The following is an 18,200-nucleotide window of genomic DNA, read 5'->3' as shown; positions in this document are numbered from 1 at the left end:
GGTCAAGGAGCTCCAATAAATGTTTCATTTGTTGTTTCTACTGCTAAGAAAAAACCTAGACATACAGCCAAAGGTATGAAAGCCATGCACTATCACCAAAGGCCTACCTCATAGTTGCGCCGACAGTGTTGTTGCTGTTATTCCGCACAATTCCTCATAAGGGCAACAGAAGTTACCCACTATAGCTTTAAATAACCCTGACAGCAATCTTTGACTTGACTCGTCTTTTGTTTTCCCTTATAACTTTCGTTTGCTCCCTTTTGGATCTTGAAATGAACCCTATATGGACACCTGACAGACCATATGAGACCATGTTTCATTACATATCATCATCATCATGTATAAAAGTAAACAGCATATTGTCCTGCTGGCTCCATACAGTAGTTTTAATCTTCTCAGATTTGACCACCTGGCCTGGGTGTGTCCAGTTTCTATCAGTGATCCTGCTGATTAGCTCTGCTCTCTGTTTCAGCACATGCGTGGGTGGAGTGTGGAACTGCACCGACTACAGCTGTCCAGGTGTGTGCCTTGCTCCGTGGGTGGTTGCAATTTTTATACTCAAACCGAACTGCAGGTCACATTCATCAAAGCACTGTGATGGGAGGTGGTTATTTTATTTCAACCCAAAGAGGTTCTAAGTGAAGAAAAGAAAGGAGGAACAATTGTGAGAAATGCCAAGGACAGAAAGTGTCTTTGGGAGCCAAGGAGACGAAAGTCCCTTGGAAAGGCTGGGAAGTACAAGGCTTTCTAATTAGGGGAACAAAAAAAGGAGCAAGAGTCATAATGAATTATTGTCTGTTATGTTCTCATATACAAGGAATTTGCATTGGCCTAACATAAAAGGCATCGAAATTAATATAGGTATAATATTTACAATATAATATAAAGAGGAAGCTTTCCAGTTTTAGAGAGCATGGAAAAAACAAGCTTTTGAATTAGGGAGGACATTTAGGTGAAGGTGTGTGTTTTGAACAAGGGAAAGAAAGAAAATAACTGTCTAGATAGGAAGAAAGGCAGGAGTGGGGCTTCTAAAGTAAGGAATCCAGGAAAGGAGATAGGCAGTGTCATGACAGTAAAGATGTATTCTCCAGGAGATCAAAACAGTTAAAAGGGCTTTTTTTAGTGTGCTGTCGAAGGGCTGTTGAGTAAGCAGAGTTAACTTGGATGAATGAAAGAAATAAGTTAAGAAAATAAAGTGTATCCCTCTTTCTGCAGGCGAGTGCTCGGTGACTGGCGATATGTATTTTCAATCCTTTGACGGGCGGCTCTTCACCTTCCCTGCAACATGTCAGTACGTCCTCGCCAAAAGTCGCAGCTCGGGGAAGTTCACGGTCACTGTCCAGAACGCCCCCTGTGGAGCTGTGAGTTTGCATGTTATGAATTGATTTTGTTTAGTTAAAAAAGCGTTCTTGTTGAGTTTTTATCTTACACACCTATCCCTCTGTATAGCCTCTGCAATCAAACCATTCTGCTGTGTCAGCTTAAATGTTGACACAATGTGTCTGTCATGTAGATCGTATCGTAGTTAAAGTGCCTAATAATCCCTGTAGTACACGTAACTTTTGTTCCAGAGCCACGCTTTGACAAAGAGCAATAACAGCCTCAAGTTAATCTCTTGATCAAACTGTGGTAGATAATGACATGAAAACAAAAAAAAGACAGAGGGGCTTCTTCTCCTCTCCCCTCCCTAAGTCGTCAGTTTCCCAGCAGCCTTTGGGGGACGATGATATAAAATGTCCCACTCATCAGAGCAGAGGCCCGAGAACCTCTAACAGCCAACTGAACAGGATTACCTTATCTGGCCTGAGTGACAGAGCTGCGGACGGCTTTGTAGTGAGGAAGGGAGGTGAAGAGAGGCGCTGGATGGGCTGGGGGATCTGGACAGAGAGAAGGTTATGCAGAAAACAGGAGGTGAATGATGGGAAGAGTAGAGGGAGGAGGGGGTTAGCTTAAACCTTTGGGCGATGGGGCTTATGAAAGAGACGATTCATAGGGGCAGATTACTTACTGTCAGCGACGCGCAGGATTTCTCACTTTAGAAATATCAGAGCGGCAGTGGAACTTTTTGTCCTTTAACTAAAGTGATTTTAAAGTGAGTTTTGATGTACTCACGAGTCAGACAACAGTTTTTTTTAAATCTTTTTGCTCTGATAATGGTTGACCTATGGATGGCCAATATTTGTCAGTCTGATTGCTGGTAGTTTTTTAAAAATGTTCGTATGCATTTTCCAAAATGGCCCATTTGGACTTTTCCTGAATTTTCTCATGCACAGTTTCTTAATTATCACGTACAGTATATGAATGTATGTAACATAACTTACTTGTTTATGATTAGGTTAGATAAGCTTCAAGTAGCTATAATTAATATTTCTATATCAAAAATGGATCACATGATCATTTCACATAATTATGAACCTGCAGAGAATGATCACCCGACTCTGCAGCTTGCAACCGGCTGTTTTCAGCAAAAGCTCTTAATCCTGTACATTATCTGTGAAGCGACAAACAGAGACAAAGTGCAATAGAAGCTAGAGAACATAGTGAGTTAATTAAAACTAAAAGCTAAAATGAGCATGACATGTTTGACATTATGTTAGTGATATGTTCACAGCTTTTGTTTCCGCTGCCTCGAAGTGGCCTTAAAAAATCTGTTATTGCAGACTGATAGGAGACAGAATAGGTAACAATATCTCCGGTAGCACATGCTTTGTAAACAAAACAAGGCCTCGTTAACAATAGCACTACATGGGAAAAAACAACCTCCTCATTCATTTCAATGAGACTACTACATTCCTGTGTGTTATCAAAACATATACCAAAAAAAAATTACCTGGGTCAACTTTTGTTGCAATGCCATGTGCCAAATATCTATGATGCATCAATCAATCAACCAATCAACCAATCAATCAACCAACCAATCAATCAATCAATCAATCAATCAATCAATCAATCAATCAATCAATCAATCAATCAATCAATCAATTCCATGGACACGCATATATTTCTGGTGAATAACTTCGTAACGTGAACTGCAAATTTCTACTGTTTACCTTGTTGTGACAAAGGTGAAGGAGAAAATGACAGTTGCCTAGAGTAGTAAGATCCCATCTCAAAATCTTATAAACCTCTGCAAAGGGCTTTGGTGTTTGATACACTTTCAGAATATTAATCAAACTTGACTACTGCCAGAATTTTAAATCAATCTTGTTTCAATTGCAGAATTTGGATGGGGCCTGCATCCAATCAGTTAACCTGGTCATCGATGAGGATCCAAGAAGCGAGATCACACTGAGTCACGTTGGAGAGGTGTTCATGGGTGGACAGTACCGCATCTCCCTCCCTTATTCAGACGGTAACTCCCTCATCTTTTATTACCTTTCAACATTGTTCACATCCAGCGCAGCAAATTTCTTTCAGGGGATGTATTGATCGATATGATTGATTTATTGCATACTTGTCCAAAAAAACTATAAAAATAATTATTATTTGCAGCCCTGTTAAAAAAAACAATAAAAGTTCACGTCTGAACTTTTTCTTAATATAAATATTATTTTTAGCATGTTTTAGCTTTGTAAGACAGATTTGGAGAGACAGAGATGAGATGGGGCAGAGAGGGGAATGACATGCAGAGAACGACCCGCGTCGGATTCGGGACTCTTACCACACTACAAGCCCCCATATATATATATATAATAGTTAATGTCTGAGTAACTGAATAACTGAGTGAATAGATATTTCAAATAACGTTAGATATTTCTATCAGCTTCACTGAAGTTCAAAAGCATACACATTTTCACTGACAAAAACAGGGAAGAAGACAATTGGTGGTTTCTGAAAATGGATATAAACAATGTAGGCTTTAAAATAAAAACCTTGCAAATGTTTCATGCACATGTGGATGCATATTTTCTTATCTCAACCTAACCTCATCCATTAATGTCCTCTTCCCACATCTCCCCCGCAGACATGTTCCACATCCAGGAGCTGTCGTCCATGTTCCTCCAGGTGCAGACAGTGTTTGGCCTGCGTCTGCAGTACAGCTGGAAGGAGTTCCGCCTCTACCTGCAGGCCGAGGAGCGGTGGAAGGAGGATACAGTGGGCCTGTGCGGCACCTTCAACGGCAACATTCAAGATGACTTCCTGTAAGTGTGTTCTCTGGCTGCCCTTTAACCCCTCCCGCGCCCCATGTTAACCCTCCCTCCACTGAGAGAGCATGCTCCTGTTTCAGAAGCAGAGAGGGAGGTGATGGTGAAGTGTTCTCTCTCTCTCTCTCTCTCTCTCTCTCTCTCTCTCTCTGTAATGCACACTGGCCTGGTGGCTCGGCATCAAAAGCCCTCGCTCTCTGATCAGCTCTTTTAGGCGGGCCAGATGAGCGCCCAACTGGACACGCCACTTCAACAAGGAATTTACTGTTAGTGGAATAGGGGCTCCACTGTACCGTAGCGTAATGGCCGACCATAAAGGGCGGATGTTGTCTTAACACCTGTAAATGGATATACATCACGGTTGGCGACTGAAGTGGTCATAAGCTACAAGAAAGGAAAACCACTTCACTTTTCTGCAACCTTCTCCATAAGGGACTAAATTAATGCATGATTGTAATTTTCAACACCTGTGACAGGATGGTACCTCAGTTATCTAATTTTGAGAAGAATGGCCATGCTTTTAAAGCTTGTTTTGATTCTGGGGGGAATTGAAGACCGGTTAAGGAGGTTAAAAAGACATTAGTAATGAATGAGCTATATTCCATTCCTGAACACTAAAATGTAGCATGTCAAAGAAATATAATACACTGGTTACTGCAATTGCATTTGTCAAAAAACTGTATTCATATAGCAGAAGGCCTACATCTGTTACACTGAAATACCAAAACACATTAGAAACTAAACAGATTTTATTTGGTGCACCTGCTAGTGTCTCGGTGGCACTAGCTGTCATCCGGCTTGGCAGCTTCACAGGAAGGTCTTTTATTTTAAAAAAAGACACTGCTTTGTGACATTGTAATAAATGTGTGCTCTGGTTTTTCATTCAGATCTCCATCAGGTATGATAGAGAGCACTCCTCAGCTGTTTGGAAACGCCTGGAGAGTCTCTTCAGCCTGTTCTTCCAGCCTGAGCTCGCCTCAGCTCGACCCCTGTGACACACACCAGCAGGCCGGTCAGTCTCTCCTCTCCTTTTAGCTTTTTCTGTTTCGGGAGTGAAAAAGAAGACAATATCAGTGTGATGCCCATGTTCAGCATCTTTAGATTGTAATCTGTTTATTTTAAATTTATTGTATATAATTGTATATAAAATATGCATCAGAGGAGTTTTGGGTGATACATATATTTACCCTGGCTCTGATTGTAGTCACTTATGTATGAATCAGTTTGGTCCTACTCTGTAAGTTGTAGACATATCCCTGTACATCAAACAAGGTCCTCAAAAAACATAGTAGACATATTGAAGAGAAAAGGCAAATTTTGTACAATATTTTATTTTAAGCAAAAGATTAGAGCTTAAATCACACATACCTCTGTACATTTTCAGGACTTAAGAATTATTGCCCTTGAAATAAAAACTTACCATCTTTCAATGCGTCTATATGTTTGTTGACCTGCTCCTTCCCCCTGCTCAGTGACCTATGCCTCAGAGATGTGTGACGTACTGAACCAGGATCTGTTCTCCGCCTGTCACGAGTACCTCAGTCCCTCATCCTTCCATCAGCAGTGTCACTCAGACACCTGTAAGTGTGGCACGCCTTGCCTCTGCTCTGCCCTCGCCCACTACGCTCGCCACTGCAGGAGGTTCTCTGTCATCATCGACTTTCGATCGCAGATACCAGACTGTGGTGAGTCTACAGCTTATTCACATTCTGCCATATGGACACATTTTTTCACAGCGTGCCATCCTTGAAATCTGACTGGCAAACCATGTTCCTTCTCAGACTTTTTTTTCTCTCTTTTCTTGTCGTTTAAGCACCCAATATCAAATCAAAAATCACAAACTCTCCTCCCCACTCTGTGTCAATGCCAAGAGCAGGGTTTCAAGAGCATACACATTTAGGTGGAAGGGGAACTCCACCGAATTGACAGATCATATTCTATTTACAGATGTCTACTGCATAAATATTACTGCATGTATGAAATGTTTTGTTTAACTGCACAACTACCCAACATATCACTAATTGCAGAATGAGTAGCTTCCCGCTCTGTAGAAATTATGATACAATTAAAAATCTTGCTTTAAGTCCCAAACACTCTCTCTTTGTAGCGGTCACCTGTCCTGCCACCATGCAGTATGGCACCTGTGTGTCGTCATGCCAGCGCCGTTGCTCCGCCCTGTCTGTCCCGCAGCACTGTGGGGAAGAGTGTGAGGAGGGCTGCGTCTGCCCTCAGGGATCCTTCTACAACCACAGAACACTCACCTGTGTGCACAGGTAAGGCTGAGGGGGTGGCGGCTTAAATAAGTTAATCAAGATAAAATAATCAAATCAACTCCATTTATCTTTTTTTTCATATGCAACACAAAAAGAGTGGTCTAATAATGATCACTTTTACAGGGACTTTTTGGCGACCAAGTGTCTTTGTGGGCAGTTGCAGCTGTGCCTGCTGCTGTTTTCGGGAAGGTTTAGAAGCCCCAGTAAACGGCCACCTGGCTGGAGTGACTCCACCAAAGAAATCCTCTCAAAGTGATATTTGTATCTGCTCTGAAGTTTAGGTCAGCCCTTAAGTGGAAAACCTTGTATTTCTCCTGCAGACGTTAGTTATAAAGCCAGAAGACCTCAGTAATTGTGCTCTCCCTTTCAGCCTGCTCTGCCCTAGAAGACATGCAGCTTAATTCCTCTTAAATGTCCCAGCTTTTTTACATCCTAGTGCCGCACGGAGCCTTACTTACCATGTGATAGGGTTACATCGAGGAATTCACCGTGAAACCCCCCTTTCATTCCCACTCGGGCTGGGGACGACACAGATATCTGATAACCAGTGAGAAAGAATTTGTAGTACAGAGGCCGATGTGTGGCGCTGCCCTATATGTTACAAGGCTTTCAGCCTCTGCTAAACACAGTTTATCAGAATGTATACACTGTCATTTTTGATTTTATAGAATGGATATAGAAGTTTTTTAAAGAGGATTTGTTTGGGATTTACAACACTTTCACCTCCTAAATCCTGTTGATCTGTCCCCTATCCACTTACCTGTAATACTCTGTTTAAGGTAATACAAAGCCCTCTTTAACATTATCCTCTACACAATAATGGACAATTTGAGCAGTGTCTGGTTTACATAACCTGATGTACAGTATGTGTGTTTCTGATGCCTGGACATCTGATTAAATCTATCAATGATCTGAGCTATGAGTATGTGTGTGTGTTTTCAGGAGCCAGTGTCCCTGCAGTTTCCTCGGAGCAGATTATGAACCGGGAGATGTGATCATGACGTCAGCAGGTGTACAGTAAGATCCTTTCCTCCATCTCTGTCTTCTTAATATTACACTTTAAAATTTCAGATTTTGCAATTTTTTCCCATACAGTGAATCCATACTTAATGTTTTTCTAGATCTTTCTATTATTGATTGATTGATTAGAAAAATGTTTCACTGACTTCAGTAAACAGTTCGGGACAGCAAAGTAAACAGGTGGAGGCTGTAATTCAGTTAGTAACGTAAAATGGTCTATGACTGTGAATGAGAAGCTACATCAGGACAGACACAAAGCCTGTTAGTTTATGGTTAATATATGATTGAATTTCCTCATGTGTCTTAAAAAAAAGCTTTGTGGTTGCATTAGGTTCCTTATGCTGACAGTCAAAACCCAGACAGGCAGACAAAGTGAGATAAAGAATAATGAAAAAAATTTAAGAAAAAAAAACAAGAAATGAGCAGAAACATCCTCACCCTGTCTCCTCTGTGTTCCCCTGCAGACTCTGTGTGAACGGTAAACTCGTGTCCCAAACAACAGACAGTGGTAAGTCACTTGTCAATCAAAAATGTTTTTCAGTTCATTCTTGCCATCTTTTCAGCTGATTTAAAGTGGGCAGCCGCTTTGTTTGACATGCCACATTAATATGTATACTTCTGTAATCATCTGTACTTGTACGTGTGCGTCTGAGTGGCTCAGTTGGTGAAAGTGGCAACTTTGTGAACAGAGGCACATCAAACCTGCAAGTCAACATTGTCCTCCAACTCTCTCCAAGACTTACACCATGGATAGGCACAATCACAGAAATAAACACAACCATGTACAAATTATGATATTTTAGTTTATTTAGTCTATTTAGCTGATAATTATTACAAGAAGCCCAGACTTGTGAAACACAAAATAATGGGATGTAAGAGGATTAAAGAGATAATACTTCTCTTGATCATTGATTATTGACTGAAAATCACTTTTGGCCCCCAATTCTTCACCTCTTACAGACAGGTTGTGTCCAGCCGGTCAGCTCTACCAGAACTGCTCGGAGGGTGAGGACGGCCCCCTGTCGGTGAGGGGCGTGTCCTGTGAACACACCTGTGAATCCTACCTGCTCAACCTCACCTGCTCCACACATGAGCCCTGCGTGGCCGGATGTACCTGCCCTCCTGGGTGAGTCATGCATGGCACAAATGAGTTTCGATGGTAAAGCACTGAACAGTTTGGTATGGAAGCTCACAACTGCCAATTCTACAATGCAAAAAAACTGAGAAATCCTAGATTTGCGATTTTTGGCGCAAATGATGTTTGACAAAAGAAAACATCAACATTAAAACTCACACTGACAGATATGTTTTAGTTTACACCCAACCATACAAGTGAAATGGACTTACTAATTGAAAATAGAAACTGGTCCAAAATGTTCCATTTTAAATGTAATCTCTAAAATATTTTTTTATTTTTACACAATCTAATGCAGTGCAGAATTTCATTATCACATTCATATCGCCTTAGAAATAACATTCATCACACACTCCTTCTACATAGTGTAGCCTTCCTTCATGTTGACTGGCTCAGAAGTTGATTTTTGTCTCAGAGCTGACTTGTTTGTGAGAGTTAGTCACAATGTGACAGTGAGTGAAACATTGCTGGTTTGAGTCCTCACAGGACCAGGGTCTTACTGCTACTGTTGTCTTGGTGTGAAGGTGTGTGATCATGGATGAAGGTGACTCAGGGGGTTTCTGGAAAAGAGAGTGACCTTTTCCTTGATATACTGTATAAAGGCTAAGAAATGAGTGTAGGTTTTTGTGAAAGCTAAAGCTCTGAGTGTACCAGGCTGACTGTGACACTTAGGCTGGGGTCAACAGGGTTTCCAGGTGCAGGCTGCTTTAAGACTCTCTAAACATGCCACATGAGCCAGGAATAATCCTCCCCCCTCCCTCCTGCTGCCTCTGCTGCCTGTAGGATTGTACTAGGTTAAAAAATACATTTGGAAAAAACCCTATAAACGGTGACACTGGATACCCTAGGGGAGGTGGAGTTCTTCATTTGGTCTTGACTCAATTTAATCTTCTGCAAATACAAAGAGCCATGTTGAAGTTTTCGTAAATCACAACAACAACACAAATCTGTGTTTTACTGCTATGCCTTTTCCTTTTCTCTTTATCTATATTTTATCTACGTATATAATGTAAAACTTTCTTTCATAGTCTGATGATCACAATGATACAAAGTTTGTCAGGCTCTTCCCTTGAGAAAACATGTCGGGCCAAAAGTAATTTGATCTATAGATTGAGAGAATGTTGAAAGTTCACTTGACTTGAGGTGAGATTGTACAGTTTATGTTGAGTTTAGATAATACAACTCCCTTTGTCTTGTAAGGCAATGGCAGTGATGCTCTGTACAGCTAGCAGACCTGGTTTTCTGCAAGTCTTAGATCATCTATATTAGACAAAAGTCCTTACAACAAGCAGATGAGGTTGACAGACATCATGGAGTAGATTGCAGTCATCTGATCCCAATAATCCCCTCTATGGCTGTCGGCCTGAAAGGAGGGTTAAGTGGTTTCATTCTGTGACATCAACCAAGAGTCATCCTGATAACAATATGCACAGTCAGGGGTCAGTTTAAACATGTCCTAGTTTATGACCATTTTTCACTGATTATATAGCTGATACATGGCAGCGCTTAACCTGACAACAACAAAAAAAAAATACAAAATGTAGAACTCATAGAAGCGTAACAACAAGAGCTGTACATAATTGAGAAATCAAAATGATTGATCTATATTGAAGTATTTACCTCTCTTTCAACATCTCATGACACATAATAAGTTAATATACAGTATATTTATAATATACTTATGATAAATAAATAATAATTGTTAATTTAAAATAAAATCTATGAAAGCTACGTCTATCTAATAAGAAGATGTGTAAGTTTAGCGATGTTTGCCTCTAAACCAGAGTGAAATGCTTAAAGTAAAACCTTTTAGCACAAAAGAAACAACCAATTACATTGATAGATAAAACAGTTGAGCATCGTGCAAAAAGGTTGATATTATATCTATTAATTAAAATGCTTAAATATGAATTTGATTATTAATTTCCTATGGTCAAATAAACTCCATTAAACACCTTAAATAAGCTTCCCCCTTTCTCATGTCCTCCTACTACAGTTTCTACCCAGTGCAGTGTACAGAGAAACCCTGTAGTCATGTTGATGCTGTGTCACTCCTGTTGACCTTCCCACTATGATTAATTGATTCCTTCTCGCTACTTAAAGCAAGATGACCTTATTGCTGACTACATCTCATGCACTGTAAATCCCATTCTCAGACTAGCCCGTCATGGTTCAAGTGTTTAATAATTATCTTCCTGGAACCCGATAGTTTGGGATCTAATTTAGTGGTAAATATGGACACAAAGAGATCTCATTCAGCTGCCTGATATTAATAAGTGCAGTGATCAGGAGACAATTTAAAAGTACAGCCAGGAGTTTGATCTTTAGAAACTTGTTTTGAACAGCTATGAGGAAATATCAGGGGATGTTATTATCTTAAAGAAGGACTATTGTCTTCCTCAGTCACTCTAATGCTTTGGGAATGTTTTCGCCAGCAACAGGAAGTCTGGTTTTTAATCACAACTTGATAGAAAGCGCTTTGACCATTTATAGAAATAGATAACGTGATATCTGTAAACTGATACTGTATATCTAAGGGTTTGACCTGCTCAGTTTCTATCAGTACCATTGACCTTTTCTTATGAAAAGTTCCTGTAAGGAACATAACAGGATTATTGCACCTTATTCTTCTCATGAGCATTAGCAAAAGACCACGACCACGATCACAAAATATAAAGACTTCAACGAGCATTCCTCCTTGTTTTAAATTTACGTTTTTCTTTTGTTTGACCCATTTTTGGCATGACACAAACCAGACACATATCTTCAACTTGTTGGCCCTTTATTTCCTTTTCCTAGACATCTGTTGATAAGCAGGTGTTCCTCATGTCATATCAAAACCACACTTTGATGATTATCATGAAAACACCGGGAAAAGTCCCAACTTGAAGTCAACTGCAAGGTATTCATCTGCAGCAGAACTTACACACGTCTTTTGGGAAATAATTAGTTGAGGTGCTGACAGAAGAATTCATTGTGTTTTCATTCACAAAGGCACACTTTGTTTATTATCAAAATGCAGACCATTCATTCATTCCTCATTCTGTGAAAATTAGCCCAGCTGAACTCATATGAACCTGGACTTTCAGGTGCAACACAGAACTATGTAGCATAATTTGGTTTTGGTTACAGTACGCACATGTTTACAACTGTAGAAAACAGTTCTTGGCCTGTTGACTATCCTGGAGAGGGCTGGGGGTGTTATGAATAAATACCGGTTTCTTGATCAGATTTCCAATGAATAACTAAATTCAAAGTTTTTTAGCACATAGGTTTGGAGCTAGTGCCTGATGGGAATGTTTTTTTGCATGTTTTTTTGTTCAATCCATCTATTGTGCTTGAAACTGACTGGGCATTTTCCACGCCGCACCTCCTATTCCCATGGCCAGCAGCAACCTTTACTAAGACATTTCCTGGGGGGTACAGAGATCCCTTGTGATCCGTGATAATGTAGGTTACAAATGTAGGCTGATTGTTAAAGCATATTACTGAAAAACAAAGTTAGGGATTTGGAGTTATGAACTGACTCGCCTGCCGTCACTCTACGGGACTACATCTTCCTCGGTCACTTTTACATTGTCTGATAGAATTCAATTCAAAATGAGGGCCGTGTTTATGAAGATTTATTCATAATATGCGCGTAGGTCGAGAGAATGAACTATTTCGGAATCTTTGATCGTGGTAATTGATACGGCAGCTTGGCGGGCAGATAAAGGAAGCTGTTAACACCGTTTTATCTGCGCTGTAACTCTACTCAGATGAACCTGAGGTTTGTGGCTGGACCATTCAGTATGTCACATCACTGTCCGCAGCCTCGACAGTGGATATAGCTCAACCCTGGATATTACAAGATACTTATCAGCCTCGTCTTGCCGAGTGCAAAGCAAATGGAGGCATCCAGACAAAGACTGTTTCTCTCTCTATCTCTGAGAATCCTAATTGTCTGGTTTTCTCATGTAGCTAACGAGTGTTACCGCTTTTCATCCACAGTCACTCACCCCTGAAAATCTCTCCCTCTTGTTTCATGGCAATCTCTCCCCTCTGGAAGCCAACCTGCTTTGGCTCTGCCTCTATCATTCTCTTAGCAAAGGAAGGTTTTCATATCTTGGTTAGAGATGAACACGGGAGCTCCAAATGATGATTATGTCATAACATGATAGCATTCTGTTCTTCAATAATAACCAACAGCATATTTTTACACTGATTGGCTTTTCATTGCAGATTTTTAGGTGATGTAGTGTTGCAGGCAGACCGGAACATCCTGTGTTTATGAATGGTACTAAATCAAAGATTACTTTGCTTCACCATCGTCATATTACCATTATTAAGCTTACAAAGTCATATATGAAAACCTTACCTCATCGCGATGCATCCTGCAGTATCTCTTTCACTCGCTTCCGAAACAAATGCATCACCACTGGCATGTGCTAGCAAAGCTCTTTACATGGTCAGACAAAGCAAAACATTTGAACTTTTGGGCTCCGGGAAATTGCGATGGGCAATTTTAAATATATTGTCACCACACCAATTGGTTGCATTCAGTGTGGAGACATTTTGCACTAGTTAAAAGGTTATTCTCTAATGTTCAGTGAGACACTTTGGAAAGCCCCAATGGTTTTCTTATTCATTTTTAGTCAGTTCAATCTAATAATCCGTAATTTTAGATCAGGCCAGTTAATATAATAATAAACGAAAAGATAAATAAGATATTACATTTTTTGTTTTAGGTAGTTCCCTGTTTAGGCTCCCTGTAGTTGGTCTGATTAAGTCCTTGCTACAGTTCTGTTGTTACAGTTGGCGTTTTGGAGCTGGTTATTGGTGAAAGTCATAATTCTCAGTGGACCATTCAGGCAAATTCAAATGAGAATTTTGTTTATGGGTGTTTGAACAGGAAACATTTTGCCAAATTTCTTGTTTTCCCCCAGATTGCTGAAACATGGCGACGAGTGCTTTGAACCTGCATCCTGCCCCTGTCTATGGAAAGGAAAAGAGTATTTCCCTGGTGACAGAGTCTCCTCCCCTTGCCATCAGTGGTGAGGTCATGCATTTCTTCATGCAGATTTCTATAAAACTTTGTTAAGTGAAATAAAGTGTGTGGTGTTTTCACATGATCTTATGCTTTCAATTTCATTCCCTCAGTGGGTGTTCATCCATTTTGTCATGGCTTACAAATTTGTATTACCTTCACCAATCACCCGCAGACAATATCTGTCAGTTTTAAGACAAATCTCCTACAACATCGCTAATTTTTCAAAGTCAGATTCAGCTTGAAAGCATTCAGGCCTGAGATTAACGGAGCAGCGAAAGTGGCCACCTGATATCCATAATTCTCTGTTATCACGGCACAGAAAGAGGCCTTGAAAACAGAGCCAGCCCTTGTATGACTCTTTGATTCCCTCTGCTTCGGACCGTTCATAAGTGGTGAAAGGAAACACTCTCCCAGTGATCTCAGCCATTCTCCCATCCTACCATTTCTTCTTCAGGCCATAGCCGGGGGGAAGAAGACGTAGATGACAGCCTAATAGCGCAATAAGCGCTGATTCAGCCTTTGACAATTCACTGGCCACTTTTCTGCCTGCTGTAAATCTGAGGTCTTCGACAAAAAGGAGGCCATTAGATGAGAAAAAAATGTCCAGGTACCAAGTGGGAACAAGTTGATGCTGAATCACTGGAGCTTTGCTGTCTTTGTAGTGTTTGCCAGCATGGAACGTTCCAGTGTGAATTTCATCCGTGTCCGTCCATGTGCATGGCTTATGGTGATCGCCACTACAGGACGTTTGATGGACTGCCGTTCGACTACGTTGGTGCATGCAAAGTCTATCTTGTAAAGGTATTGAACATATTGGTTTATTGTAACCCACTCACTATTCATCTGTAGTGTTGGGTGGTTGGTTATCAGATGTTAGGACTATAACAGATTTAACCTGGACTGCATTTCCCAACGCAACCAAAAGTTTTTCACTGTAGTTTAGAAGTAAAGAAGGCTGCTCATAAAATAATTTAGAAAATAAAAGATTCATTTGGGAAGAAATGCAAGTTAGCAATGCTCAATAAACGGTTTAACATATCTCAATTGTTCCTTTATTTTTTTACTGTATCATTGATTTGTCTTATCCACTTTTCACCTGTTTTTTGATTTTTACAATACATTGTAAAACAAATAAAGTAATAAACCAACAAAAAGTTCTTTACAAATAGGAGACAAATTAACTTTCCATTAGAAGCATAAAAGTAAATTTTCTTAAAATACTTTTTTTTATAATGCATTGTTTATTTGCTTGTTAACTTTTGATATGTTACCATCATCTGTAGGTCAGTAGAATCTGATAAAAAAGATAAACAAAAAGAGGATGCGCTAATAGAAAAACAGGTCCAAAGTCCTACTAGAGGTAAACAACTTTAACCCTTAACCAACTTCTCAAATTTAGATAAATGCCCGTCTACTATCATTTATTTATTTACATATATATACCATGATATATACAGTTCTCTGTTTGGTTCAGTGTCAGCAACATTTCTCTGATGTGAAGACTTTGTTAGCTTCTGTGATTGTGTTTTCTCTCCTCCACAGAGCAGCGCTGACGTGATGCTCAGTGTAGCAGCTGAGAACGTAGACTGTTACGACAGTGGAGTCATCTGTAGGAAATCCCTCCTCGTTAACATCGGCCGATCCTTCATAGCATTCGATGATGACACTGGGAAGCCAGTAAGAGTCACTTTGAATATATTTGTTAAAAAATAATGCAGGGGACCAGAATGAATTGTGGGAAAACATTTCTTTCATTGTCACTTCTGTGACTAATGTTGTTGACTCATTCTATAGATTATTTCACATTATATAAATGACCCTCTTCCTCACAGAATCCATCCAGTGTGATTGACAGGAAGCAAAGCATGTACATCTGGCCAGCCGGTTACTTCACAGTGGTTCATTTCCCTGGGGAAGATGTCACCATCCTTTGGGACCGTAAGACCACCATCCACATCCAGGTCGGACCTCGCTGGCAGGTAGGATTCTGCTTGAGTACCTTTTTTGACCCAGAAGAGGATTGTGATTTAGGAGAGGATTTAGCAGATGCTCCAATCTAAATGCTAATATATAGGCTATACATTTCAATGTTAATTCATTGTCATTCAATAAAAGTTAGCACATGAATGGAACAAACCTTAAGACTACATTTACCATCAGCCATGTTGCTTACAGAGGTTCCTGTCTCCCCTTGTCCTCCCTGAAAAGCATGAATAATATATGAAGTTGAGCTTGACAGTTCATTCTTAACTTTGGAAACAGGACGAAATAAGTGTGGTATTTTTGAAAGCTATGGAACAAGGAGAAGGTGGACCCTGAGTTGAGATTGTTCTGTCAAATATTTGAGTGGTTTGCTGTGCGCTTTTATGACGAGCATCGGAGCATTCACAATGACAGTATAATTTTGAGTATATGAATGTATGAAGAAGATATAAACGTGTTAAAAATAAAGGTTAAAGACAGAGGTATGGTGATGTGTTCAGGGGAAGCTCAGTGGACTGTGTGGGAACTTTGACATGAAGACAGTGAACGAGATGCGGACACCCGACAACATCGACTCCCCGACGCCACAGGACTTTGGAAACAGCTGGACTGCAGCAGAGGTGAGTAGGAGTCGGCCGTATAATCATCAAGCATGTGAAGCCTTTTACTTACTAACTTATTCAACCAGCAAATTACATGAGATGAGACTATTCCTAACCTTACTACTTAACCTCTTAAGATAAGTTGAAATTAAACACTACTGTGTATGTGTGTGTGTGTGTGTTCAGTGTGTGAACAGTCCAGATATCAGACACCCATGCAGCCTCAGTCCACTCCGAGAGCCCTTTGCAAAGCGACAGTGTGCGGTCCTGCTCAGTGAGGTCTTCCAGGCCTGCCACCCTGTGGTGAGTTACAATACAACCGCATCCTTTAGTAGCTCTCTTACTTCTCTCTTTAAGCTCCAAAAATTCTCATGTCAAAGGATCTAGATAATAGGTATGTGACTTTCAAACTCATAGCATCAAACATTCTTCCCCTAGGCATAGTATAGGCAAATTAGAAGAAATAGATAATGAAATAGTTTGTCAAGTTCTCATTTTTAAACTTGATATATATTGATTTTAAAGTGTTTGTTTTTCTTCGTGTTAAGGTGGACGTTACCTGGTTCTACATGAACTGCCTGGCAGACACATGTGCCTGCAGTCGTGGAGGCGACTGTGAGTGTTTCTGCACCAGTGTGGCGGCATACGCCCAGCGCTGCTGCCACCAGGGCGTGGCCGTTGACTGGCGCTCACCGTCTCTGTGCCGTAAGTCAGACTGCAGGGAGTGAGAAGCCTGCTTTATTTTTTTCAATCTATTTGATCTCTGTTTAAATAAAATAATGTTTGCCTTGACAAAAAGTATTTCCTATTTGTCTTGATTATGATGAAAATATATTATTATTATCAATATTATTGTTAACAACTGTCTCTGTGCTTCTCTCTACAGCTTATGATTGTGAATTCTACAACAAAGGTATGACTGTCTCTCCACTGACCTTTAGGTTATCAGAAATACATCACACACCCAACTACTCACACAAGGGCACCTCTGGTTTCAGAGGAAATTGGGGAATGATTTATTTTGAGTTTCATCAAAGCCATTCAGAAAAACATTGGGGGTATTGTTTTTCTACAGGCATTTTAATTAAGGTTTAAAAATCACTGTGATTGGGGGAATTACAGGAGTGAGTCTATGCCTTGTCGAAAGTTCAACAGGATTGTGTGATACTGCAGTGAAGTATTGGGGATGTTATATGAGCAAAACATGCATAAACACTATGAAGCAATATTCACTACTGCCCTCACATTGCCTCCTATTCTACAGTCTTGGGTAAAGGTCCCTTCAGTTTGATACCCTTCAGAGATCGCAACATGCTGTTGGCAGCTAGCAGGTCCAGTGGCTCTGTGTTCCTGCAGCAGGTTGACCTCAGCCCCACCGCGGCCCCTGGACTCATCTCACAGTTCATGATGACACCGGGCCTCAGCAGAGCACGACCGCACGGTGAGTTACTAGTGTTCAGACTGCAGGGGTCAGCTTGTCTGTACCGCCTTTTTTTTTTTTTTTACTTTTTTTTTTCAGCTGTCAGAATTCACAACTATTTATCTGAGAATAAAATAATACTCCTTAAATATTTAAATGTTCCTTAAAGTTCCTAACTACTGAAAGAGTACACTCAATATCCTAATGACCACAAGATGTTGCTCAAATACATCTTTGGAGCAGGACAACAGAACAAGCTGAAGACAAAACACTGACCTATGGTATATTATCTGCATGACTTTGTAATGGTTTGCAAACAGTATGTTATTCTTTACACATAAAGGTAGTTATCACTTATATACACTAAATTACACAACATAAAAATGTCTGCAGTCGAGAAAAAGGTGTCGGCTGAAGCTTAAAGTGACGTTTTCCTCCTGTTTGCCATATGCTCTTCCTCTGTCCACACCATCTGTCCTCCTTCAGCTAATCTGAGAATCCTAGATCCTGTTTCTCCTGCATTCAACAGTGTTGGGGATGATTTAAGCGTCTCAGTGAAAACAGTGATGGAGGAGATGGACTTCCATTCACTT

At 40.3% G+C, this 18,200-nt stretch overlaps 1 protein-coding gene across 1 annotated transcript in view; it reads left to right on the top strand.

Annotated features, from left to right (window-relative positions):
- otog (otogelin) overlaps positions 1-18,200 on the top strand; it is a gene marked incomplete at both ends in the record, with an annotated part of 54,496 nt that overhangs the window by 14,526 nt on the left and 21,770 nt on the right. The window contains 19 exons of the mRNA XM_080028877.1: positions 473-519; positions 1,216-1,361; positions 3,220-3,352; positions 3,965-4,142; positions 5,033-5,157; positions 5,618-5,830; positions 6,253-6,418; positions 7,361-7,435; positions 7,903-7,946; positions 8,399-8,564; positions 13,499-13,606; positions 14,265-14,403; positions 15,145-15,279; positions 15,435-15,581; positions 16,086-16,205; positions 16,374-16,490; positions 16,736-16,892; positions 17,074-17,100; positions 17,452-17,628. Coding sequence (XP_079885003.1) covers positions 473-519; positions 1,216-1,361; positions 3,220-3,352; positions 3,965-4,142; positions 5,033-5,157; positions 5,618-5,830; positions 6,253-6,418; positions 7,361-7,435; positions 7,903-7,946; positions 8,399-8,564; positions 13,499-13,606; positions 14,265-14,403; positions 15,145-15,279; positions 15,435-15,581; positions 16,086-16,205; positions 16,374-16,490; positions 16,736-16,892; positions 17,074-17,100; positions 17,452-17,628 — 2,420 coding nt within the window. The remainder of the gene's footprint in view (positions 1-472; positions 520-1,215; positions 1,362-3,219; positions 3,353-3,964; positions 4,143-5,032; positions 5,158-5,617; positions 5,831-6,252; positions 6,419-7,360; positions 7,436-7,902; positions 7,947-8,398; positions 8,565-13,498; positions 13,607-14,264; positions 14,404-15,144; positions 15,280-15,434; positions 15,582-16,085; positions 16,206-16,373; positions 16,491-16,735; positions 16,893-17,073; positions 17,101-17,451; positions 17,629-18,200) is intronic.

The sequence above is a fragment of the Ammodytes marinus genome (genome assembly GCF_949987685.1).
Source record: "Ammodytes marinus genome assembly, chromosome: 1".
Lineage (NCBI taxonomy): Eukaryota > Metazoa > Chordata > Actinopteri > Uranoscopiformes > Ammodytidae > Ammodytes > Ammodytes marinus.
This window is presented reverse-complemented; position numbering and strand designations above follow the sequence as displayed.